Consider the following 27551-nt stretch of genomic DNA (forward strand, 5'->3'; position numbering starts at 1 on the left):
GAAAAAAAAAAAAAAAAAAAAAAAAAAGAAATTAAAGATAAATGTGAAAAGAGAAGGTAAAAAAATACTAATAAGAATATTAAAACCGTCCCCCTTTGTCGCTATTTTGTTGCAGCTATGATAAGGTTTGTTCCTCTAGTCCTCTACCATTCTATATTGTTTTAAAATAGCACTTGGCACTTGGCAGCTCCATTATCATCATCAATTTAATCTTGAACTTCTGATGTGTGCTATCAATCTATTATCATCACCTATCAATTGACACATGACCATTGATTCATTGAATTAAAAATCTTCATAATTGAATTAGGGTCTGTTCATATTTACTTAATTTCAGTTCAGTACAGCTCTAATCAGTTCAGTTCAGTTCAGTTCAGCTCCAATCAGTTCAGTTCAGCTCCAATCAGTTCAATTAAGTTCAACTCCTAATTTTCTTCACTCATAAAATATTCATTTCAGTTCAGTTCCAATCAGTTCAGTTTAGTTCCAATCAGTTCAGTTCAGTTTAGTAAATGTGAACAGATCCTTAGGCTACGTTTTATTTCACCTTATTTTATTAATTTGATTTGAACTTATTTTTTCAAATATATTTTGACCTTTTTTTAAATCTAATTGTCTAATTAAACTAAAATTTGACCTTATACGTACATTAATCTATAAGGAAAAAGAAAAAAAAAACATATCAAGTAAAATCTTGTTAAACTTGTAAAGATATGTACGTTATTAATATGTAGTTTTCATTATTTTTTTCATCACTAGATCAAATTTTTCAAATGACAAAATCGTAGATAAAACAATAAGGTAAACATAAATAATAATAACTACTTTAATACATTCTGAACTTGTGTTTTTTTGAATTGATCTTAAATAACAAATAAGTTCCTGTTCACATTTACTTAATTTCAGTTTAGTTCAGTTCAGATCCAATCAGTTCAGTTCAGCTCCTAATTTCCCTTTCTCATAAATATTCAGTTCAGCTTAGTTCAGTTTAGTTCAACTAACTTAGGGCATGTTTACATTTACTAAACTGAGCTAGCTGAAATGAAATGATTGGAGCTAAAGTGAACTGAAGCTGACATGAATATTTTATGAGAGAAGAAAATTAGGAGGGAGCTAAACTGAACTGAAGCTGACATGAATATTTTATGAGAAAAGGAAATTAGGAGCTGAATTGAACTGAAGCGATTGAAGCTGAACTGAAATTAAGTAAATGTGAACATGCCCTTAGTTCACCTTATTTTTGCTAATCTAATCTGAATGAAATTACTTATTTGATTTGATCAATCAGATATTTTTTCTTCTTTTGATCAGGCTTTATTATCTAATTTGACTCAACTTTGATCTTATATGTAAAAAAATATATATGAAGCAAAAAATTTTATGATTTTTTTTTCTGAAATAAGTAAAAATAAGGTGAATTAAACAAGACCTTCATCGGTCATGGGTTACTTATTTTGGGGTTACTTGGTTGGTTAGCGCCTTTTCTATTATAGAGTGACTCATGTCCGACCGAGTAATAACTCCTAATAATATAAGTAATCTTTGAATAAATAACCTTTGATCGAGTAATCTCTAAACAAGGAATAAACCTTTATTTTCATTCTTAAAATAAACCTTTATTTCCAAAATATAATAAATAAACAAAGACCACCGGATTTGTATTTTGGGATTCAATTCCAAAAGGCGCGAATCATGAAATTTTTTTTAATATTTTTGCCTCCAACTGTCCAACACTTTCCCACTAAGGTTCAGTTTCTCATTTTATTTCACCTTTCTACTGGGCAATAAGTATGCTTTCTCAATCAGTTATACACCTTCTTCAATTATGCTTGGGTGAGGGGTTAATTGAACGTTATTGTTTTTTCAATTAGTTAGTTGCTATGCTCTCTACTAACACTGCTTAATTTGCTTTAAGATTGGCCAATTAGGTTTGATGTCGGCGAAGTCGTTCTCCGAATTCCACTTGTAACTTTGTAAGTCACCACTGACCCTTTCTACTTCTTTATAATTGGTTAGTTTTTGATGTTAGATTGATTTTGATGACTAATAATATTAATTTGTTTTGGATTTGATAAGCACGTGAAATCAAGGTAGGCTTGTTGGATAAATTTGACATTGGTGGCTTGGTGCTAATTTGTATCTTTCGTTTTTTGGTTTATTTGTTGGATGAATAATGCATAATAAAAATAAAAATAAAAATAAAAAAAAAAAGAAAATTGGGAATTATGAGTGCTTATTGTTTCATGTATTTAGTTATATATTGGCTAACGATGAATTGTATTTTTGTTGCAGCATGGCTTTTGTGTTATGCATAAAATTACATAGGCAGACTATTAAGATAATACTGTATCATAGATATAATATGAAATTTGTATAGTTAATCTCTATGACTCTACATAAATATTTGTGGGATTATTATAGTGAATAAGAGTTGACTCTCAAAGATAGATTAATTATCATTGTTTACTTCTATAGACTCCCTCCATCCCTATATTTTTGCCCAATTGTCAATGTATGGGTCAAATTTTACTAACTATGACCTTTTTTTTTTTTTGACGAATACTAACTATGACCTTAAACTACCATAAATGTACTATTTCCGTATGGGTCAAATTTTACTAATACTTCATATATAAATTACAAATGTTATTGTATGATATAATATTGAGTCTATCACAATGTATAATTTCATGTTATCAAATTCTTTATTATTTTATTAACACATAATTAATGAAAGTAATAGTTAAAGTTGTGTTTCGGCATGTGTTCAGAACAAATTGTAACACATTTTAAAAACTGAGAAAGTATACAAGATAATATACTCCTGTGAGATTTTATTGAATCTGTCTTATTGTATATTTTATTAATAAAAACATTTATAATAATTATTATTATAAAAATATAGATATATATGTTTTAAGATATGAAATGACAAATGAGGTTAAAACAAAGGGGTAGATGTAGTATATATTTGATTGCTTGCTTGTATATAATGGGGAGATCAATGAGAACAAAAGGCAGATTATGAAATAAAATGTAATCTATTTTCATGTCATTAATTTTGCATTTACATTAGTACATTTGTAATATACATGTTCTAACTTTCTAAGCTTATTTTTTTATTTACAGGAAGTGAAATAATATGGAGGGGAAAGAGCCGATGAAGGCAACGATGTAATTTTAGAAGAAGAAGAATGTGACAACATAGAGCAATTGAATTTGATTTAGCATCTCCATTGCTAATCCTCGTTGGGACCTATATAATTTTTATCCTTTCTATTTATTAGTTAGACTAATATTAATAGCCTGCAATGTACTCTTAAACAACAATTTGATGTTGAAAACATGTTGATATTGTTGGAGATTATCTAGTTATTTGTTGATTATATTATTATATGTTTTGTATTCAATATTTCTCTATTATAACTACACAAAAATGCAATAATATCTTTCTACTCTTTCAATTTATTATACCGATTTAAAATTAATTACAATAGGACAAATAAATTCAACTCATTTTAGTTCATTTTATTTATAGCTAACAATTTATAAGGCGTTGGCTTTAAATTATTTGGCAACAGTTTTGTATTATTACTAGAAAATATAACAATTGAAAGGCTATTGCATATTATGACATAAGATGACGGTTTTAACTTGTTACCCAAGGTTGCAACACTTTTCAGTTGTTGCCTTTGTAAAAGTGTTGTCTTAGTTATCATTTTACTTTGGCTTATATAATTGTTGCCTTTGGATAAAAATGTGTTGCCTTAAGAATAGACAACGGGGGCATAAACTACGCCTCATTTTTGTTGCCTTATCTTCAAGGCAACACTTTTTTTTATATTAGGCAACTGTTTTTCACTGTTACCTATGCTTCATTTTGTTGTAGTGATATATGAAAAAACCGTGCATCACACGGGCTTTCATCTAGTATATATATACAAAGGGGAGTTTTTTTCCGAGTTTTTAGAGAGCCACGTGGGATCTAATTTTATTAATGCGCCATGTAGAATTATAAATTTTAGAAATAGCCAATTAAATAAGAGAGTATTAAAATCTTTTATAATTAAATAATTCAAATACCATGTAAGCAAAATTGGCGAATGAGATTTTTAAATTTAAATTAATTAAATATAAAATATTATCTATTGATATTAGGAATTTTATTTAAATATGTAACCAATTTTAGCACATAAATTAAAAAAAAAATTATTTTAAATTTAAATTAATTAAATATAAAATATTATCTATTGATATTAGGAATTTTATCTAAATATATAACCAATTTTAGCACATAAATTGAAAAAAATTATTTTAAAACATTCAAACAAACCGTGCTTTGCACGGGATTCATCTAGGATTTAATTTTTTAACGCGCCATGTAGGATTATAAATTTTAGTTGTAGCCAATCAAATAAGAGAATATTATTGTCTTTTAAAATTAAATAATTCAAATGACACGTAAGCAAAATTGGCGAATGAGATTTTTAAGTTTAAATTAATTAAATTAAAAATATTATCTTTTGATGTTAGTAATTTTATCTAAATGTGTAACAAATTTTAGCATATAAATTAAAAAATATTTTAAAAAAATTAAAAAAACTGTGCATCGCACGGGCTTCATCTAGTTTATTGTATACTACAATTTCATAATTAACACATTTGAACACTGGAAAAAAAAATTAAAAAAAATCTAATGTAGCCTTATGACATTTTAGTACCATAATTTTTTAAACTGGATAGTTGAGATTATTTCTTTAATTATTTATTTTTAATTAGTAATTTTAATAAAAAATCAATTTTTAATTATTATATTTATATATTTTTATTTCTAAAATTTCGAAAATATTAAAAAATAATTTCTAGAAGATTAAAATATATTTAAAATAATTTAAATATTATTTTTAATTAAAATTGCTAATTATTAATAAATCAAAAAAATAAATAACCTCAACCGTTCAGTATTTTGAAAAAGTTGTGGTAGTCAAAAGTCATAAGACTACATTAGAATCATATAACACCCCTTACTAGAACAACAAAAATATTAGAAGTTTCAGGTTGGGTTTCAGGTTTTGGATTGAGTTTCAGGTTGTTGCCTCGGGTCCACTAAATATCTCGGGGGGTAACCGGTCTAGGTCAGTTTTGCTTAATATTTTTTTTTTACAGAATACATGTATTTATCTATTTTTTTTTATAGAATACTTGTATATATCTTTTTCTTATACCTTCACATTTTATACTCAATAATAATTTTTAAAATACTATGTAAAGATATTACTTGTTCTCTTTTTGTTAGTGTTACAGTTTGATAGAATACATGTCAAGATGTGTCTTTTGATAATTAAACTCTAACAATAGATTAATAAAAAATATACATATGAAAATTTAATTTTATAAAATCAAAGTATAAATTGAATTTTGACCAATCCAACAACGTATCATATAAATTTTTAGCCTAGCAACGAGACAACGACACTTGGCGTCCCAACTTTTCGCCAAGTCTTGCGCCACGTTGGCGGTGTATAAAAATTACTTTGACACATATGATTTATTTGTTTAATAGAAATTGGATACAATTTTAGGATAAAATTGTTAGTTTAGAGTTTTATTTTCAATAAAATATTAATATAAGTACAAATTAAATCATTTTTTTCAAAAAAATATTAGATTATAACTCTCAATAATTATCATATAAATTTATTATTATATTATATATTTTTTTTGGAGCGACGGAAGTAGTTCAAAATGTACAACATCCATTTATAATACATTTTTTTTAGAAATATGTAATCTATTCTAAACGATTGGAATAAAATACAAGAAATGTTCAACCTAGCGACCTAGCCTAAAATTTTGGGTTCGGATCAACCCAACGGGCTTAGAATGTTTTTTTTTAATTAATTTATTTTTGGATCACTTTTTAGAAATTTCTAATATTTCAGGTTTACTTTGCTATTTTTTAAATAATTTTTTTACTCGAACATTTTCACTAATATTATTATTAGTCATTAACCACCTACGACATTTGGCATACAGATAAAAATATCTTAAATTGAATAAACAACCCGGGCATCGCACGGACACTTTGGTATCAATTTATTATTCCTGTCAATTCCCTATCGCATATCTATATCATATAATAACATGATATATATTTTTATATATTTAGGTATCAATTTATTATTTCTGTCAATTCCCTATCACATATCTTAAACACTTTTAATTCCCTATCTGATGGTGTATTACACACCCACTTAATTGAACAATCAATTATATGTGTGCATTTTCTTTGCTACCACAAACTTTTATTATATGTGGCTATTTTTTTTATTTTTTTTTTTAAAGAATGATCGGGGTTATTTGGTGAGGGTTATTCACTTGATCAGGGGTTACTCGGTTGGTCAGGAGTTACTCGATCGGTCAAGGATTACTTAGTTAGGGTTACTCGGTCGATCAATGGTTACTTGGTTTGGGCTTACTCGTGTGGTAGGCTGCTAATTGGCAACACGGTGTTACTACCGATACAATTATTCTACTCCGTACAATATTAGTATATTATCATTTATAGAAGATTATTTCTAAAAGGTTAAGTTAATTAAAATAAAATATTCTACCATCTAATATTATATATATAAAGGGGAGTTTTTCCCGAGTTTTTAGAGAGCCACATAGGATCCAATTTTTTTAGCGCGCCATGTAGGATTATAAATCTTAGTAATAGCCAACTAAGGCCCCGTTCTTTAGAGCTTCTCTGCTCTGCTTTGCTCTGCTGAAATCTGCTCTGCTCTGCTGAAATCTGCTCTGCTCTGCTTCAATCTGCTCTGCTCTGCCCTGCCCTGCTCTGCTCTGCTTAAAATTAATACTTAATATTGAATTATTATAATAATAATGTATATTTAATAATAATAATTAATAATTAATACTTAATGATAATAATAATTAATATTTAATAATAATAATAAATAAATAATATTTAATAATAATATATAATTAATGTTTAATAATAATAATATATTATTAATATTTAATAATAATAAATAAATAATATTTAATAATAATAATATTATTAAAAATTAATATTTAATAATAATAATAAATAAATAAATAATATTTAATAATAATAATATATAATTAATGTTTAATAATAATAATATATTATTAATATTTAATAATAATAAATAAATAATATTTAATAATAATAATATTATTAAAAATTAATATTTAATAATAATAATAATAATAATTAATATTTAATAATAATAATAATAATTAATATTTAATAATAATAATAATAATTAATATTTAATAATAATAATATAATTAATATTTAATAATAATAATAATATTAATAATAATATAATTAATATTTAATAATAATAATATTAATAATAATAATAATATAACTGATATTAAATAATAATAATATTAATAATAATCATATAATTAATATTTAATAATATTAATATTATTAATAATAATTAATATTATTAATAATAATTAACATTTAATAATAATAATTAATATTTAATGTTGTAGTTGTAGTAGTAGTAGTAGTAATAATAATAATAATAATAATAATAATAATAATAATAATAATAATAGTAATAATAATAATAATAATAATAATATTTAATATTTAATAACAATAATAAATCATTACTATTATTATTATAGTATTAGTAGTAGTAGTAGTAATAATAATTGTAATAATAATAATAATAATAATAATAATAATAGTAATAATAATAGTAATAATAATAATAATATTAGTAATAATAATAATAATAATAATGAAATCTGCTCGGCTCTGTTTTGCTCTGCTCTACTCTGCTTCAATCTGCTCTGCTCTGCTTTGCTGAAATATGCTCTGCTCTGCTGAAATCTGCTCTGCCCTGACCTGCCCTGCCCATAAGCTCAAAAGATTAGGGCGTAAATATAGATTATTAATTTCTTTTAGAATTAAATAATTCAAATGCCACGTAAGCAAAATTGGCGAATGAGATTTTTAAGTTTAAAATAATTAAATATTAAATATTATCTTTTAATATTTGGAATTGTATCTAAATATATAACAAATTTTAGCTAATAAATACAAAAAAAAATAAAAAAAATAATCAAACAAATCATGCATCGCACGGGCTTCATCTAGTTAGATTTATAGAAAAGTAACTATAAACAAAAAAAAAATGTATCTATAATTTTTATAGAAGATATTTACAAAACAAATCATTCATATAAATCACATAAAATCATTTTAAAAAAATACATTAAATATTATATGCAAATCATTCGTATATAACAGTTTGCGTCATAGTGCCGTTAAGACCCTTATGAAAATGGCAGAGAATAAGCAACCAAAAAGAATGGAGATTGACAGATTGAGTTCACTGCCAGACACAATCCTTATTGATATTATCTCCCTCCTTCCAATCAAATCTGCGGTAATCACATCCGTCTTATCGCGTCAGTGGCGCTATCTCTGGACTCACATTACTAACGTCGTCTTCTCCCCAACTTGTCTTCCTTCTCGTCCTCGTAAATCTTCTGCACCACTCATCTTTCCGCAGCTCCCCTTTCTGAAAATAAACAATTTTTATCTCTTTTTGTCGAGGAAATTTGAATATTTTCATAATGCAGAATCTTGGATTCAGGATATGTGCACACGAAATCCAGAGCAAATTGTGGTAGAATCAAAACTCCCTTATTGTACTGATATACCTACTTGTATTTTACAGTGTCAATCTCTGGTTGTGCTTACGTTGACTGATAGAATTTGTACTAAAACTCCTGTTAGAGGATTTGCTGTGAATCTTCCTAAATTGAAGAAACTAAAATTATCTGGAGATTGGGATAATGTGTTGGATAAAATTATCAGGGGTTGCCCTCTATTGGAAGATTTAAATCTGTTGATAAAGTCTTGTGATTTTTACTGTAAAAGTGATCATTTGTTGGATTTATCGGCTCATTACATCAAGAAACTGGTTATTAGAGTGGATAGCATTCCAACCCACCACGGAGAAAGACTTGTAATTAATTTGTCAAAACTCGAAGAGATGACATTACATGTTCCTGGTTTAGCGAATATTTGTTTTGTTGGGTATTCTAGTGCATTAATAAGTGCAGAAATTAAATACAAGTATAATTATTTCCTGAGTAGTATAGCAAGACTTGCGCAGTTGATTACTGGTGTAAGGTCCCTTAACCTAGATACCTATGCTCTGAAGGCTGTTTGTAGTTTAGAAAACCAAGTTGTTCTTATATTTGATAAGTTGTCCATTCTAAGAATTAGTATGTATAATGGTTATTATATTATGCCTAGGTTGAGTATGAGTTGGAATGATGTGTTGCTTTTACTAGGATGTGGGAGTTAAAAAAAAAGAGATGCATTGGAGCATTGGCCTTCTAGTTGCAGCCCTTGCTGGACTCGGTTAAAGAGGATAGATATAAGATACATTAGTGAGACTTATACTGATCAAAAGTCGTAAGGCAAGAAAAAGTGTTGTGTAAGAAAATCTTCCGCCTCCATAATCCCTCAGGTTGTGAGATCAAACTCTGTGCTCAATATGTATCCTCTTCAAGTAAGTAAGGACTTTTCCCTTGTCGTTGAATTATTCGCTTGGCACCTTGGCTAAACACAAAGTAGTTTATCATTTGACGATCTAATGCCTGGGATGATCATACTCAATTCGTACCTAGTAGAATTTTAGTGTTCATGGGTAAATCTTTTGGTTCATCATTGTTACTTTTAACTATGTACTGAGGACGTTCTTTATATTGGCTATATTTATCAATTTATCTTGAACTTATATATCTTGGTTTGGTAAAATAGTTTACTTAAGTAGTCTATCTGTTTCCTATGAAGTGAGCCAAGGATTACTTGGTTTCATTTAAGATTCTTGTCAATCGAGACACTATTCTTGATGGTGCAGTGTAATGCTGCATACATCAATCTTTAGTATATTGATACAAATTCTAAACTGATAACTCTAGTTAGTAATTTGTAACAAATTCATTTTTGGTAATGGCCTGATGCATTCAACTTCACCTTTTATTTTACAGTATTTGCTTTAAATAATTTATGAAATCAAATGTGTTTGTGTCCTATTCAGTTCGATGAAACACCCTGTATTACTTTTACACTGTTTGGTTAAGCTTGATACAATGCTTGTGAGCTATGAGAATCTGCTCCGTACATCAATGTTTAGCAAAATTAATGATGTGAATTCTGAACTGATAATTCTATGTTGTAACAAATTCTTTGTTACTCCACACAATAACTACAGTGGAGTAAGTTTAAACGATAGACTTTTAAACCAGACGTGTTTGTGTCCTATTCAATTTGATGACTTGCTTTTACACTGTACATCAAAAGGCAGTGCTGCTTTATTCATGGAGTTCCATGAATTGTAACTGTTTTAGTTAAGCTAGATACAATGCTTGTGAGTTCTGAGAATCTGCTTGAGTTTAACAGCAGTGTTTGTATGTTTGAAGTACAAAAACACACAAAAAGTTGGAAGCAAATGCATGTCAAGCTTCTTTCTACGCAATTATTGCAGAAATCAGAAGTAAAAAAAATATATGCATTTATTGATTTATTCTACTTCCCTGCTTCATTCTAGGGTATATGTACGGCATATAGATATAATTTTGTCAGCTGAATACAGAAGGAAATACTAGAGCCTTTGATGAGTAAATCAAACTAATTGTGCAATCATTCAATGCAGAGGATATTAGAGAGAATTTAGAGAGAGAAAGAGTAGTATTAGATTGCTTAATGATCACAAGCACAGCTTACACCCTTATAGCATGATCTCAGGGAATCTAATAACAAACTTAGGACAGCTAATCATTCATACACTAAACCTAAGAAAACCGTTAGAGCAAAAGTACAAAATAGCAGAACAGAAAATTATTCCTTAGGCTATGACATGGCAGCTGATGTGGAAAGATTATGATATTAATCTCATTACTCCCCCTCAAGCTGGTGAGTGATTGTTAGAAGCTCCCAGCTTGGACACATGTGAATTATGAAGCTTGACAGACAGCACCTTTGTGAGTATATCAGCAACTTGATCAGTAGAGGACACCTTTACAGGCTTGATTGATCCTTGCTGAACTTGATCACGCACATAATGGCAATCAATTTCCACATGCTTAGTGCGTTCATGTAGGACAGGGTTGGCTGCAATTGCCAGAGCAGCTTGATTATCAGATTTGAGAATAGTGGGAGGAATTTTCTTAAGCCCCAGATCTTTTAGCAGAGCAGTCAGCCAAGTTACTTCACAAATTGTCAAGGCCATAGCCCTGTATTCAGCTTCAGCAGAAGATCTAGCAGTCACAGCTTGCTTCTTTACCTTCCAAGATATAGGAGAATCACCAAAGAAAATGCAATATCCAGTTGTTGATTTTCTGGAGAAAGGGCAGCCAGCCCAATCACTGTCACAATAAGCTGTCAGAGTAGCAGCAGAGCTTGAAGCAAGAAGAATGCCACGAGAGACTGTCCCTACTAAATAACGTAGTAACCTTTTAGCAGCCTGCATATGAACAGTAGTAGGATGCTGCATGAACTCAGTCAGTATGTGCACAGAAAATGCAATATCAGGCCTAGTTATGGTGAGATAGATCATCTTGCCAATTAATCTTTGCTAAGTTTATATTTCCTGGAACCATTAGTTAGAGAAAAACGTTTTTCAAGATTCAACCAAATTTCTCTAGCAGAAGTCATGAACATAATTGATTTCTTAACAGTAGGAGAGACATTGTTAGTGATCCAGGCAATTACCATGTCATTGCAGGTATTCCAGAGTTCAGCTTTGATGTCATCATCAGTGGATTTGAGCACTGTTCCTAGGACAAATCCTAGCTTGCGTTTGGATGATAGATTTATCTCCATAGATCTGCGCCAAGATCTGTAATCAGTAGAACCCTGAAGTTTGTCTACTTGAACAGATACATCACTATCAGAAGGGTGAAGAAAGAGAGGATTCAGCATGTCCTGGAAGGAAATTCGACCTCCAGCCATTGTAGAAGAGAAGAAAGAAGAATGAAGAAGAAATTTAGCAATCAGAAATCCATCACTGCATTGATTAGCTCTGATACCATGATGAGTAAATCAAACTAATTGTGCAATCATTCAATGCAGAGGATATTAGAGAGAATTTAGAGAGAGAAAGAGTAGTATTAGATTGCTTAATGATCACAAGCACAGCTTACACCCTTATAGCATGATCTCAGGGAATCTAATAACAAACTTAGGACAGCTAATCATTCATACACTGAACCTAAGAAAACCGTTAGAGCAAAAGTACAAAATAGCAGAACAGAAAATTACTCCTTAGGCTATGACATGGCAGCTGATGTGGAAAGATTATGATATTAATCTCATTAGCCTTATGCTCCCTTTATGAATATTTGTTGCATTGGTTTGCATTTTGAATTATTAGGTGTTACTGAATACTTATGATTATTTTTGTTTGTTTAACTTCAGTTTTACTTTCTTCCAACTGGTGCATCTAGGAAATTTTCCTAAAGCATCTGTATGTATTTTGTTATAATTTATATTTACTCAAAAAATAAACTGCCAATGTCCAAGTCCATTGACCTCCCCAACCAACAGTAATATTTATACAGAACATTACTTCTGTTAGTTATACATAATATGAGCTGCATATTGTCCATTCTTGGCTGCAGTGAGTTGTAGCCTCGCAGTAGAAATGTAGAATGACTTTAAACATGTGGTAGGATTAAGCATAGATAAAAATAAATAAATAAATAAATTTAAAAAAATTTAAAAAAAAAAAAAAAAAAAAAAAAAAAAAAAAAAAAGCAGTGCTGTATGTTTGAAGTAAAAAACACATGAGCAGTTGTAATCAAATGCATGTCAAGCTTCTTTCTACACAATTATTGCAGAAATCAGAAGTGAAAATTATTTGATGCTACTATTCTACTTCCCTGCCTCATTTTAGGATGTATTTAAGACGTTAAATGTAATTATGTCAGCTGAATACAGAAGGAAAGACTAGAGCCTTATACTCCTTTTCTGTAAATTTGTTGCAATTGTTTGCCTTTTGAATTACTTGGTGTTACAGACTACAGAGTAATTATTTTTTAATTTGTTTGATTCACTTCAGTTTTCTTTCAACTGGTGCATTTAGGAAATTTTCCAAAGGCATCTGTATGTATTTTACTATAATTACTCCAAATATAAACTGTCAATTTCCAAGACCATTAACTCCCCAACAAGTAGACAATAGTTATATTGTACTCCCTCCGTCCCAAAAAGAACGACCCATTTGGCCAAAACTTTGTCCCAAAAAGAATGACCCACAGTAAAACACTCATCCATTTGCGTTAAAACACCCACCAATTCTTGCTACAATATTTGTGCAAAATTAGCTTCCCCATATAAAAATTTGATTTTCCATGTTATTTTATTACTTTCTCTCTCTATTTTTTATAAACCCCATGTAAATTTATCTTTCCAATATACTTTTAGTTCTTTTTACTTAACTTCCTTAATACCCGCGTAATCAACCCAAATGGGTCGTTCTTTTTGGGACGGAGGGAGTACAGAACAATCCTTCTGTTATTCATAACTCAGCAATGTTATTGTCCATTTTTGGCTGCTGTGAGTCAAAGCCTTGCAGGTTAATGACTTTAAACATGTAGTAGGATTATGTATAGAAAAGAACTACTATCAACTGATAGTTAACAAATTGCTGAAAAAGTTGTACATCATCATCACTAGAGGTATCAAAAGCACACCCGGCCCGACCAAAACTCGATCAAGGGAGGGAAACTCTACATAAATGAATTCCAAAACTTTACAAAGAATATAAATATCATCCTCTAAAAGAAAGGTCAATGAACAACAAAAAAATCAGCTAGCAGATACATTCTTCTTTAATCTTCTAAATCCTAATGCTCTAATAGTATCTATTATGCTTAATCTGTCTAATTTAGATAGTATGGAGATGTAGCTTTGATCCTATGCCTTCGCTTTTCAAGAAATTGTCGCAAAGATTTCTTCATTGAAAGACCATTTTGTGTTTGACTACATAATTGCTCATATTGTAACTTTGGTGAGATTTGGTCTGTTGCCGGAGATATACACGTTTCTTCTCCCATTTTTCGACTTGCTCGATTTATTATACATCTTGCCTGTACAATACATTAAACACACATTAAGTTACATCATTCTTAAAAGAATTATAACTTTTAATTCATCCCTTAATCAGAGCAATAGAGCATGGTTTTTTTTTTTTTTTTTTTAATTAGTTTCCGGTTGTATAAAAAATAGATAATTATATAAAAATTACCTGAGCTTCAGTAACATCACAAACGCAGATTGTGCCATTATAGAATATGGTCAATTGTTCGCGCTTAGAATCATCAACATTAGATCCCCTGTTAAGATAAATCACAAAAACATAAATTAAACACATCCATTTAAAGTAAAAGACAAAGAAAGAGATAAGATAAGATACATACGTTGAGAATGTAGTAGAAGAAGATGAGAGACCAAGCTCCAAATTACAATCCATCCTTTATTTTATTTCTAATTTAATATATAATTTCAATCCAATTTATACGCAGAAAGAAAAAAGAGGGAGAAAAAGAGTTTGAATTAAAATGAAAATGTGATGAATTTTGAAAAATATGACAAGTTAAATGAGGACTGAAGAAAGAAAGGCGGTTGTAAATTGGATTAACTTTATAAAAACATGCGAGAAAAGTAGGAATTTGAGACTTGAGAGTTGTTGAGAGGATGTTTATAAATAAAAGGAGGCGCAGCTTAAGAAAGATAATGATGTTGGGAAATTAAAAGAAGAAAATAAACACGTGAAAAATGATGTATTTAGGATTATGCATGTTGTGCGGCACACCGAATTCACTCTGCTTAAACAACAATACAGATTTTGTTTTGTCGACTACTACTGCGGTACTACCTTATTAGCTGTCGTTGTCTCGTTGACATGTAGTACTACTACAAACTACAGTATTAAACCTTTTTTTTTTTTTTTTAATGAATGTTGGTTTTTATATACTCCCTCCGTGTTTTTTTTAATGTTACAGTTTGACTGACACATAGTTTTATGCAATTTAATTGACTTAAATAAAATAAGAGCTAACAGGGGTAGTTGGAGTATTAATAAATTGTAAAAGAAATATAGTGTGGTTATTCAAAAGTAATGAATGTTAGATGAAATATATTTATAAATATTACCAAAGTAACAACCGCTGACATCATTACTTTTTTAAAATTATACACGTGTCAGCTTCTCATTCATTTTTTTCCCGCCTAAACTTTTTTTTTCTTTTCATGTTATTTTTTTATAAATAAAATCTAAATACTGATGCAAAGTAGTTTAATACAGTACATTAAACTTTTTAGTTTTCAATACATTTTCTTTTGAAATTCTTAAGGAAAACAAATATCAACCTTTTTTATATGTGATTACTCCATCTAATTACAAAGTTCGCAAAATTTTATTGTAGACATGAATTTTCTTTTGTTTATAGTATTTAATTTTTATAGTTTGGTTTATGTTAAAGATTTTACACATTTTGACTGATATGCCTTTGAAGATTACACAATTATAAATTCTTTTATTATATCCGTGCATTGCACGGGAGTTAATCTAGTAATAAAAAAAAAGTAGTGGGGACCATGAGAGAAGAAAGATAAAATACTTTATTGTAGCTTTTTGCCAAAAAAGGAAGTGTAACACTTAAAAAACACGGCCGAAAATGGAAAGTGTAACACTTAAAAAAACACGGAGGGAATATATATCAATGCACGTTTTATATTTTGTTTTTTTGTTTTTATGAAAAAAGTCGATTAGAATTAGGGATGTCAATGGGGCGGGGCAGGGCGGGGCGGATGTTGGCCTTCCCATCCCCACATATTTTTTTCATCCCCATCCCCATCCCCGCGGCGGGTCCAATTTTCATCCCCATCCCCGCCCCACCGGGTACAACTCCAAAACCATCCCCACCCCACCACCCACTTGGATATCCATCCCCACTTAATCCCCACTAAAGACCCGCCTAATCCCCACCTAAGATCCACCTAATTTCCGTATCTCAAATACACAATCCTACATAATTAATACGAATTATAAAATAAAACATTCTACACACATTTTTGTGTTATAATATAAGTGTCGTACAAAGTATTATAATTAGTATTGTATTTCATGTAATTATTTTTATAAATAGTATAAAAGTATGTAATTTTGCGTTAAAAGATATATAGATGTGGGTATGAGGTGGGGATGGGGCGGTACGAAGTGGGGCGAGTGGGGCGGGGCGGGGATGGGGCGGGTACAACTTAAAATCCACCCCCGCCCCATCGCCCATGGCGGGTATGGTTTTTATCCCCATCCCCGCCCCACTGGGGCGGGTCTCCTACTTGACTCGGCCACTGACATCCCTAATTAGAATGCATGATTTATATCATTAATATCGTTAAGTATACTTATTAAAAATTACATTATAAAATACAATAAAATATTTTGAACATTTTGAATCTAATAAGACTAATACAATTATTAAAAGAATTTGTGTGAATTGGGTAGAATTTCAAACTTAATGATTTTGGAAATGAAAGAAAAATTAAGTATGGAGTGCATCTCTTCTATATGAGCCAAGTGTGAGGTGCTACTTTTTTTAACACTAATTTTTAGGAAAAATTGTCAAGAACTACACGCTTAATAGGGGTATTTGGAAACAACTACCCACTAAAAAATTTTATCAAAAAAACTACCCCCTAAATTTAAAAAGTTAGAGTAGCACTACCCATTTGCATTTTCCGGCGAGAAAGTCCGGCGCGTGGGCCACTTTTTCAATTTTTCTCTGAAAAGACACGACGCAATGACAAATTAGACCTTAATTCGTAATTCAAGGTTAACCAATTTAAATTAAAAGCAACAAATTCAACCAATTTCAAATTATCCCCAATTTCTAAGAACCCTAATTTTTCTAATCGTTACAACCTAACATCAAAATTCATAATTAATGGATTAAAAGAGAAGATTTACCTATAAATTGCATACCCTACTTGTTTTCACTTCTTTAATTCGGAATTTTTAGAAGAAAAATTGAAAAAGTGGGTCCCATACGCCGGACTTTCTCGCCGGAAAATGAAAATGGGTAGTGCTACTCTAACTTTTTAAATTTAGGGGGTAGTTTTTTTGATAAAATTTTTTAGTGGGTAGTTGTTTCCAAATACCCCTATTAAGCGTGTAGTTATTGACAATTTTTCCTAATTTTTATATGTACTTGTCACACGGTGTGATCAGTCACTATGGGATTACTTAGGGTTACTCAGTTAGGGTTAAGTGTAACTTAATGTTATAGTGTTAGTATAATTTTGTCAGTACTGTAGGAGTTACTCCAAATTTTTACAAACGATCTCAAGGTGTGACATAGAAAACTCATTTTTTATTAAAAAAATTAAAAACATAACACCATCTTCCCGAGCAAAATTATACTAATATTGGAGTAAATCAAAATTTATTCACGCATAATTTAACAAAATCAGGGGCGGAGCCACAGGGGGGCTGGTGAAGGCCCGGCCCCCCGCAGCCCAAATGGTGATATATGCAATACATAGTCTACCCCCCCCCCCCCCCCCCCTAGAATAACTAATAAATAGTTAATAGAAAAATTTGAATTTTGGTACCTCGAATATAGGGGTAATTGAATTTTAGTACCCATCTAAAATTTTATTTTAAATTGATACCTCCAAAAGTGTATCTTTATAGGTTTTGGTACCTCCGTCCATGTTCCGTTAAGTTTTCCGTTAGTGGGTCCATTATCTAATAATTTAATAATTTAAATTATTAAAAAAAAAAGAAAAAACATTTTTAAAATTAAAAAACAAAAAAAAAAGTAATAAAATAAAAAAACCACCAGCCACGCGGCCAACGACGACCACCAAGCCACGGCAGCTGCCGCGGCGGCTAGGCACGAAGCCCAGCCACAGCAGCTACGGCCGCGGGCAGGCACGAAGCCCAGCCACAGCTGCTGCCGCCGCGGCCAGGCACGAAACCCAGCCACAGCAGCTGCCGCCGCGGCCAGGCACGAAACCCGAACCCAGAAACCCAAGAACCCAAGAACCCAGAAACCCAGAAACCCAAGAACCCCAAGAACCCACCACCCACGAACCCCGAAACCCACCACACCCCACCACCCACGAACCCCCGAAACCCACAACCCGACCACCCACGAACCCCTAAACCCACCACCCACAACCCACAAACCCACGAACCCAGAAACCTACCACCCTACCACCCACGAACCCCAAAACCCACCACCCACAAACCGAAAATTTAACCCTAAAACCTAAAAATTGATTTGGGGGAAAGGGGGAAGGGGTGATGTCGAGGCAGCCTGGGTGGGGGGGGGGGGGGGTGGCGTCGGCGCGGGGAGGCAGGGCTGGGTGGCGGGGAGGCAGGGCTGGTTTTTTTATTTTTATTTTAAGTTTTTTTTTTTATTTTTAAGTTTTTTTTTTTTTATTATTTTTTAAGTTTTTTTTTAATTAAATGTTTTTTCTTTTTTTTTTAATAAATTAAATTATTAAAGAATTAGATAATGGGACCCACTAACGGCAAAGTTGAAAGAATGCTAACGGAGGTACTGATATCTATAGTTTAGTCATTTTTGAGGTACCAATTTAAAATAAAATTTTAGATGGGTACTAAAATTCAATTACCCCCATTTTCGAGGTACCAAAATCCAAATTTTTGTCCTACATATCAGAATGTTAGAGATACCCTAGTTGGTTTGTTGGAGTTTTTAATGGGGTATTGGTGATATAGAGGTCTCAAGTTCAATTCCCCACTTTGAGCCTAAAGTCATAGGGTGATAACAAACGGGAAAATTCAAGTTTATCAATTTGATAAACAAAATTTGTTTATCAAATGGCACAATTGTAAATAAAACAACATAAATGCACAGTCATCATGGCATTTTTGTAAATATATCAACAACCGTGAGACCCATATTTAATAAAAAGTTGTTTATTTATTTACCATTTTGCCATTTGATAAACAAATTTTGTTTATCAAATTGATTAACTGGAACTTCCTCATAACAAACATTGAAGACTCGAAGCGTCATTGGTGCATTTACAGAAGATTTAGAAAGGCAATTTATATTCAAGGCATGGTATGCATTATTACCTTTCAAACTTGTATCCATCTCAAAGTCTAATAGCTCTAAGTTCAATTCATAGTTAAACCAAGCAAAAAAACAGAAATAACTAAAAAAAAAAAAAAAAAGTGTTTTTAAGACAATCCTAAAGATTTCGACAGCATTCAGACCCCTGTATCAATAAACAACGTTTGGAACTGTTAAAGATGATAAATCCAACTAAAACTAATTTGCATAGCTGCCAATTCTGAAGAACACTATGCATAATCATAAATTCATAATTATAATATATTACTTTGTAAAACTCTGTCTGGCATTTTGTTCCTAATAGAAGCCCCTAACCTTTATGCTTCTGCTGTAGATTTGTAAAGATATACGAAGTATATATTGAGCACGAACATTACATTGCTAGAAAGCCTAGAAACACAACTTTAGGTTTACAACTGCACCTTATTAGAAATAGTTGCACTACATATGAACAATGAACTACTGATATTTACCCAAAAAAAAAAAAAGAACAATGAACTACTGAATTTGAGGATTTTAAGACAGTTAGCACCTTTGAAGCTATGTGCAGTTCAGTTTATCGGTATATACTGTATCATTGATAAATCTTATGTATTAACATACAAAGACCAGCTTAATGAAAAAACTCTTACGATAATTACAGACATTATCACATTCTTTAATTAACCGTGCTCCCTTAGGGGGACTGCATGTTTTTGCACGAGTGCCAACCACTGGTAAACGCATAGAATTAGATTCGAAGTGTCAATTTTAATTGGTTCAATTATTTCATTTAAATTGAAATCAGCAATATCAAATTTGTTTGATTCAACATATAAAATTTATAGAAATAACTACAATGCAGCACTTCAAATATAAATTAATTACAAAATTTACACTACCTTCAACTACCTGAGGCCTTCTCTTAGTCTGCAAGATTTAAATCTAAGAATAGTGATAGAAATGAAGAGTATTTACCAAGGAAATGTAAAAACAAAACAATTGTTAGATTTAGAGTTATAAAATAAACCTGACCAAATAGTATGTTTAGAATTACAAGCAAAAGTTACCATGTACATGAAAACTTACAACTTTTGCTCATACCTCATCACATGCCATTTCATCAAGTTTCTTATGTTAATGGTGTCCAAACAATGTCTTCAATGATCCAGATTCTAGATTTATCTCCAATATCCTTTTTAACCGTCGCATAAAGTTTCACTCTTTCACTCTCCTTCAACTCAGCTAAACAGGGTTGAGTTTAGTTGCTTATCCTTCCCACCTACACATGATTGCAGCACAGGATTAAAATAGTATGAATTCAAACATAATCTAACTTTTTTTTTTTTTTTTAATGACATCTCCATCTAGAGCTACTCAACTTCTAAGCTATGCAAATAATACAGTGAAGATAAAATGTGGTACCTTGTAGCAGTTATGACCAAGGCCATTTTGCATCAGTCCAACTAAATTGATGATCTATTACATTTGTGTCTCCTCTGGGGTACAAATTTGTTTCAACGTCCCCTGCTTTGCAGCAATTTAAATTCTTGTCATGTGATACAGCTTCCTCTCGATAAGCTGGATTATTATACCTAGGATGTTGGACGAATGAAACACTTTTCCACCAAAGCTTAAGAGCCTAGCACATGAAGAGTAAAGGAAAAACATACACTTGTTAGATCATACACACTAGAGCATTTTGCTCCCGGTTAATGCTATTTTTATTTAAGAGATTTTAAAGCAGATGGCTAATGTATGAGACTTAAAACTTTAAAAATCAATAATATGATCATATTTCATCAAAAAGAATGATTTAAAACAGATAATGTGTGAGCTGGAACGAGAATAGAACTAAAAAGTGCCTGATATGTGTAATTTGAATTTGCAAATCCATCTCAAAGTTTAATCACTACATTTGATCTTGCCAGTAAATGAACAATCCTTCATGGACTTCTGATAATGTGGGTCCATTGCAATGTGACATACATAATACATTACCACTTATATCACAGTACCACTAGCAGAATACTTGTGTAAACTATGGCATAAAACACTTGGGCACATCTTGAAAGAAACAATGCATAAACTGTGAAACATTAAGATATATGACTAAAAGTTCAAAGAAGGGTGTTTTGAGTTTTTGACTTTTCAAATTCAGTTTAAACACAAAATTTTACTTGTAGTACATTACTTAGGATATGAAACTATACTGTCTCATTGAATTCTTTGCTAATTTCTAGTCCTCTCTAGTCTCTACAATATCAAGGATTCGTGATTGATCTCTTATGGTTTCTGTAAGTCATATAGTTTTAAAGCCATAATATATTGGGATTTTATAGTAAACAACTTTATTTATAAATTACAGTTAAGAAAATTTTGGAAATGGAAGGTCTAGAAGATAAGAAGAAACTATGAAGCCTTATAAAGATTTTCACCTCACTCTGAAAGTAATAAAAAGCTTTGCTTCATTATGATTATCATCTTCCCTCAATAGTGTTAACTGGCCAAGGGCTAGATAAATGGTGTACCATAGATGCATGTACACGTTGGACAGGCCAGTATTTGTATGATAAGGTCATTCGAAGCAAGTTCTTTCTCTAGATATCGTATCTCAATGATAATAAGCTTGCATACTATAGAAAAGGGGTGACAGATAAGACTTAGGACTTCTCAGATCAATTATGAAAGAAATATTATTAGAGATGTAAGCTGCATTCTTGAAATCTAACTCATAAAAGACAAACACAGAAGTTATGAGGCACTCTTTACAAAGATATACATATATTGATGAGGTCCTCAAAAGATTGATTATTCAAAGATGAATGGGCATTGATGCTCTAATGGATAAAGAGGACAAGATACACAAAGTTTTAAAACCGAGCAGGAGAGAGAAATTGAAAAATCACTCCATATGTTTCTGACAGCATGTTGTATGTATGTATTGGTGCGTACACAACAAAATGTTTCCTATAGCACAAGACTCATAGGCTGCTACTAGAATAACTTGAAATTAATCAATGGAAAGGCATAAAGAAAATCCAGACATACATCAAGAAGCTCACGATGAATTTGGAGTTTCTTGAATAGTGGAGATGTGGCTCATAGTTGATAATGATTTTCCTGATAAATATCTACCAGATTGTACACTCACTCTTGGAGGTTGAGTAGTCTACTTGAATAATGTAAAGAGGTTAAGAGGAGTCATTTATATGATGCAAAGTTTCTAGCTTCTCACGAAGCTACAAATTGTGTTATATTATTAAAAAAATTATACATTTATGTTCAATTAGGTGAGTTTGTTAGTAGGTCTCTCAACATATGTATTTAGAGATAAATGATAATGATAACACGGTTTATAAACATTGAAAGTAATAGTTGGACTTCATCCACTAGAATTCAATAGCTTAAGTCTATAGCAGAACCTTTCATGGAACTACTCTGCTGATTCCTTTTTTTTTTTTTTTTTTTTTTATTAAATGTACTATAAGATATTGATAAGCTTGTATCTAGTTTTATCTTTCTTGTGTCATACATGTATGTGATCTGTACAAGGAAGTGAAAACTCGCATGCAATGATTGAACAAAGGTATACGTAGACAAATTCAGGTGTTTTGCACGCTTTAAAGTAAGCTTGTATTGCTCTTGCACCTTAATGGGAGCTATTCCTCCATTTCCAATGTTTGGAGCCTTTAAGATTTTTTTTTTTTTTTTCATCTATCCATAAGTTTACAAAAGATTTTGGTACTATCATGGTCCTTTGTACATACTCAGGATAATGCTAGAATGGACCCGTATTATGTTGACTGTAAGACAAACTTAACCTCAATTTGGCATTTGCATTAAAGAAATACTTAAGATTCATTGTTTATAAGGTTTCAGCATGACTTAGATATGGCCTAAGCTATTGCTCAAGCTCTACCATCTAAAAACATTTTGTCAGCATGAGTCTACAATGTGTCAGCCAAACTGTCACTTGTTTCAGACTCGAGGAATTTTTGATTCGTTCAGCAAATATTTTGATCTCAACACCCAATTAGTTAACACTAATTTCCACAATGGATCTATGCTACGTGAAAGGCCTAAAGTAAGATTAGATCAATCACAGTAAGTGGTAACAATGAGCTAACTCCATTTGTGCCCATCAAGCTTATGAGCTAAGGTGACTAATTCCCTTTCATCAGGGAAGCTCATTCACCAATGCTGGGTTCCATAGATACCCAGAAAAGCTAAAGCCCATTCTACAGCTTGTTAATAATCCGAGCCCAATTTAACTGCTAAGCCAAAGCTTCCGTCACTTTCAATCAAATGTGTCAGACTATTTATTTGATCTGAAAGTTATTCTTCTAAATGATGCTCTTAGAGACAAGGAAGGTTGAATTATCTAATTCTGAAATCAATTTAGTACTTCCTCTGCCACAGACCAAAGTAAATCATGACTGGATCACTATAATTCAAAGTGTATCTTGAAAAACAACAATATTAATGCATGACATATCCTTGAACATTCAGGCAAAAAGAATCAGGTTGATTAAGCTCAGACTTAAAAAAAATTGCTACCCTTGAAAAAGTATCACTTACATGCCAATATATCCAAACTGCAACTTTGTGCGGCATCAACCAGAAGAAGAATAATTGATCAGCTACCTTTGAGGTACTCACTCGTTGCGCTCTTAATACAGCACAGAAATGTTCACCCAGATCTGGGTGATGAACAGAGATAACAACTGACAAATCATTTCCAGGTGCTGTGGCCTTGATTTTCCAACTCCCTTGCATGTCCTGCATGATTTCTTACGAGTCATTTATTTTATAATCAGTTCTAGTATGAGGAATCCAGCATTTGACACCAAATAATCTAAGGTATATCTTTAAAGAAGTTGAGTAGGATAGCTACGGTTTACTGTTTGGTAAGTGAGTCACCATGAGAACAGAAACAACAAAATCATCTGCAACGCTGAGATAAACAGCTAATACTTATGCAATCCTTACAGAACTCAGGCTAATACAACTGCAACAGGTTTTCTCAAGTATCATGACACTGATTTATATTTAAATTTATTCTTCAGACAAATACCACAGTGGCTTTAAAATTAACTACTGCATATGAATGAGAAACATCAAATTAAAACAAATACCCAATCATAAAGTTTAGTATTTAGACATTCAAAATCAGTGGTCCATTGAGTTTATTAAGTTCAAGAGTAAGTATCCTACGAGTCCAGGTAACATAGCTCTGCCAATGCACATCATCAAGGACAAACCATTATGTACTCATAGCACATCATCGAGAATTAACCTATCTCCCACCAAACTTTTCCAGTAATAGACACAAACTCCTCCAAGGGTTCATTATACAAGAATAATAACCAAATTATACAGTATTTATTGATTTATAACAAGCACGTTCCATATATATTGTACTGAACAATGTGAACATATAGTATTATCTTTAAATTTATATAAAAACCGATAGTCTTACCTATAACACTAATACATTCAATCGTAAGAAATGAATAAATGAAGATGTCAGTGAGCACTAAGCAGTAACCTCCTCTGATATTTAACCTCAGAGTTAATCTAGAAAAAGTGGTTCCAAGAAGGGGACTCTCAATGAACAGCAGAAATCCGAAAGAGGTTAGGATAAAAATGGTAAGGCCAAATGCCTGTCCATTTTTATTTTCGAAAAGTCAAGGAAAAGTTGCCTCTCATCTTATATGGGCTATATTTTAGGCTATTATTTTCTTTACACTTGGGGACCCAAACAGATGGTGCTTCAATCTATTCTCTCAATATTGTAAGGAATTTCTCATGTTTGTGCGAAATATTATTTTCCCACATTGAAAGAATGGTAGTAAGGTAGCTAGCATACAACTCTGCGGACTAATCATCCTATATCATGATTATGAATTTATGATTATAACAAATTATAATAGTTCTTGTCTAAATGCAAGTCTTCTATCTAAGTACGACAGAAACATGTGCATATCTCTTAAATCTTGGCAAACAAAATGAATGATGCTTTGCACACATATGAATTAAGGGGGGAAAAGGGTGAGCCAATTAGTTTATCAATATCATACCATGAAAGGGCTAACATGTAATGCTTTTGCAACCACGTCCGAGCTTGGATTAAAAACAAATGTAACTCTTTCTCCCCAAGGTGTATTAGTTACCTAGACGAAAAACAAAATTGTCAAAATCGCGGTAGAATTGAGATTGATGTATTGTGTATTTGAGATTGATATATTACCTCAGCTATACACTTCTTCAAATTAGTAGAAGAGTTTTCTTGATCATAGCAATAGTATAAACTCAACGGATTCTGTTCATATCCCACACTAGGCGGTATTGTTAACAGAAAACTGCAAAATAAAGACACAGTTTTTCAGAAATGTATACATAAAATAGGCCTAATATTTTTAAAAGTTCCTAAATTGATGTTTTGGAAGAAAATTGTTGGCATATTGACGAGTATATCATCTAAGACTCCAAGCACAACTGTCTTTTTACTGAATGAAGGTAGACTAAGTTATGAACATCAAATAAACTCCAAAATATTACCTCCGTATTCTACCAATTAATATCTTTAATTCTTGATATTATAAATTTATACAAAAATACAGTAAATATTAATTAAATTTACTCCATAAATTGAAACGATTCAAACATAATCCCACTTAATTAAAATGTATTGTTACTTAAATTCATTAAAGCTAGTCAAAGTTTAAAAAGTAGTTTGTAAATAGTATAATCGACTATAAATAAACTAAGAAAGTACAAAATACATGTTTATAACAATCAGACAATCACACTAGTTGAGAAGAAATGCAAATGAGAAGAAAGTGAGTAGTTAAAACTTACACGGGGCCAGTAGTCCCGGCAATGTTTCGAGCCTCATCAGCCGATAAATGGTTAGAAGACGGAGAAAGAGGCGAGACATCAAGATGAATGAGCGCATAACGAACATTGTATTTAAAAGAGTGGTGGACAGGACGGCGGCGTTCGTGCCAAACAACTCCTTCGTAAAGAGCGATGCCGTCGTCATCGGAAGGAAATACCCGACGGAGGAGGAGGCGGAAGGGGAGTAGGAGAGAAAGAGCAAAGGAGATGATGGAATTCCAAATGATGGAGCCTAAAAGATAGAGTAACTCCATTTTTATGAAATTTTGTGGGAAGTTTTTTTTGGTTTTGGGCGGGGAGTTTGCTGGTTTCGATGGATTGGGTTTGGGAACTAATGATTTTAGCCAAGATGAGTGGTGATAAGCAAATACACGTATGTTTATAATTATGAACGATATGGGTGTCTATTCGATCCTTGATTTGGATTTGGCTCCAATTCAATTATATATTAAAAATATATTTAATTATTTTTAAAAAATTAGTTAAAGGTTTATTTGGTATCGTATCGCTTTGGTTTTCTTTTTTTTGTAAATCATTTATTATATGATGCCATATAATGAATAAAAATTAGTCAAATTTACAAAAATTATCATAATTTTGAAAAGTGACAACTAAAAAGTGGAAACACTTTTTTTCTTGTTTTTAGTTTTTGGTTTTTTATTTTCAAACAATCAAGAAACTGAAAAAAAAACCAAATGTTAGAGAAGCCTATAAAACAGGAAACAAGCAAAATGTGTTTCTACTCTTCTCTTGTCATTTTTCAAAATCATTTTTTAATAAGTTTTACCAATTTTTAACTCATTAAATGACACATATCATATAATGATTTTGAAAAATAAGAAACCAAAAAATAGGAAACTATAGTGATTTCTAACGGACACTTAGGGCTTGTTCTCTTCAGCTTAATTTCAGTTCAGTTCAATTCAGCTCTTAATTTCCTTATCTCATAAACAATTCATTTCAGCTCTATTCTGTTCAGTTCAGTTCAATAAATCAGAACAGGACAAGTAATGAGGATTAAATTCCTTACATAAATTATTATTTTTCATATAACCCAATGCAATAAATATACTCGTTGATGGCTTGATGTTGCAAACTTGGAACCCTTTGTGCAAATCTTCCAAGTTTCATTGATTAAGCTGGAGATCGACCTTAAATTAGAAAGAGACAAAGAGAGCGTTTTATTTCAATTTTGTAGTGTGAATTTGATGGTAAAAAAATTTACTCCTTTAATTGAATGGGAACCAACCATAAAATAGAAAAGGAAAGTAGGAGAAAGAAAGAGGCATAAAGTATAAAGTAAAAACTATTTTTGTTTCATAATGTTAGTCTCATTTGAAATATTATACTACCTGTGTTACATATTATGTGCAGCTTTTAAATTTTTTGTATATCACAAATAATACCCAATAGTTGCATATAGTATATATGTAACGAATGAAGTATGTAAATTAATAGAAAGGGGAGATTCTTGGAATGAATAA

At 31.2% G+C, this 27551-nt stretch overlaps 4 protein-coding genes across 4 annotated transcripts; 1 reads left to right on the forward strand and 3 right to left on the reverse strand.

Moving 5' to 3' along the window:
• Positions 1-8336: 8336 nt before the first annotated feature.
• On the forward strand, positions 8337-9371 carry LOC145610697 (F-box protein At4g09920-like). Its single transcript, XM_081665997.1, has one exon. It carries the CDS (start codon positions 8337-8339, stop codon positions 9369-9371), a length of 1035 nt encoding a protein of 344 aa, XP_081522123.1.
• Positions 9372-11635: 2264 nt separating this feature from the next.
• On the reverse strand, positions 11636-12022 carry LOC145610698 (uncharacterized). Its single transcript, XM_081665998.1, has one exon. It carries the CDS (start codon positions 12020-12022, stop codon positions 11636-11638), a length of 387 nt encoding a protein of 128 aa, XP_081522124.1.
• A 1658-nt stretch (positions 12023-13680) lies between these two features.
• On the reverse strand, positions 13681-14768 carry LOC145612459 (protein TIFY 5A-like). The gene is made up of 3 exons (XM_081667829.1): positions 14491-14768; positions 14319-14406; positions 13681-14160 (listed from the first exon to the last, which is right to left on the reverse strand). The coding sequence occupies exons 1-3, from the start codon at positions 14541-14543 to the stop codon at positions 13954-13956; spliced, it is 348 nt and encodes a 115-aa protein (XP_081523955.1). The 5' UTR covers positions 14544-14768; the 3' UTR covers positions 13681-13953.
• Positions 14769-20150: 5382 nt separating this feature from the next.
• On the reverse strand, positions 20151-26424 carry LOC145612137 (uncharacterized). The gene is made up of 6 exons (XM_081667509.1): positions 26029-26424; positions 25418-25529; positions 25248-25340; positions 23746-23946; positions 20590-20806; positions 20151-20446 (listed from the first exon to the last, which is right to left on the reverse strand). The coding sequence occupies exons 1-5, from the start codon at positions 26319-26321 to the stop codon at positions 20600-20602; spliced, it is 906 nt and encodes a 301-aa protein (XP_081523635.1). The 5' UTR covers positions 26322-26424; the 3' UTR covers positions 20151-20446; positions 20590-20599.
• Positions 26425-27551: the final 1127 nt, after the last annotated feature.

Source organism: Chenopodium album, chromosome 24, assembly GCF_948465745.1.
Source record: "Chenopodium album chromosome 24, dcCheAlbu1.1, whole genome shotgun sequence".
Lineage (NCBI taxonomy): Eukaryota > Viridiplantae > Streptophyta > Magnoliopsida > Caryophyllales > Amaranthaceae > Chenopodium > Chenopodium album.

Coding starts and splice junctions, on each gene's coding strand:
- LOC145610697 (XM_081665997.1), top strand. CDS start 8,337: ATGGCAGAGAATAAGCAACCAAAAAGAATGGAGATTGACAGATTGAGT.
- LOC145610698 (XM_081665998.1), bottom strand. CDS start 12,022: ATGGCTGGAGGTCGAATTTCCTTCCAGGACATGCTGAATCCTCTCTTT.
- LOC145612459 (XM_081667829.1), bottom strand. CDS start 14,543: ATGGATTGTAATTTGGAGCTTGGTCTCTCATCTTCTTCTACTACATTC. Junction 14,407..14,490: donor TCTTCTACTACATTCTCAAC/GTATGTATCTTA, acceptor TTATCTTAACAG/GGGATCTAATGTTGATGATT. Junction 14,161..14,318: donor GTGATGTTACTGAAGCTCAG/GTAATTTTTATA, acceptor TGTATTGTACAG/GCAAGATGTATAATAAATCG.
- LOC145612137 (XM_081667509.1), bottom strand. CDS start 26,321: ATGGAGTTACTCTATCTTTTAGGCTCCATCATTTGGAATTCCATCATC. Junction 25,530..26,028: donor GCCGGGACTACTGGCCCCGT/GTAAGTTTTAAC, acceptor TTTATTTTGCAG/TTTTCTGTTAACAATACCGC. Junction 25,341..25,417: donor TGAAGAAGTGTATAGCTGAG/GTAATATATCAA, acceptor TTTTTCGTCTAG/GTAACTAATACACCTTGGGG.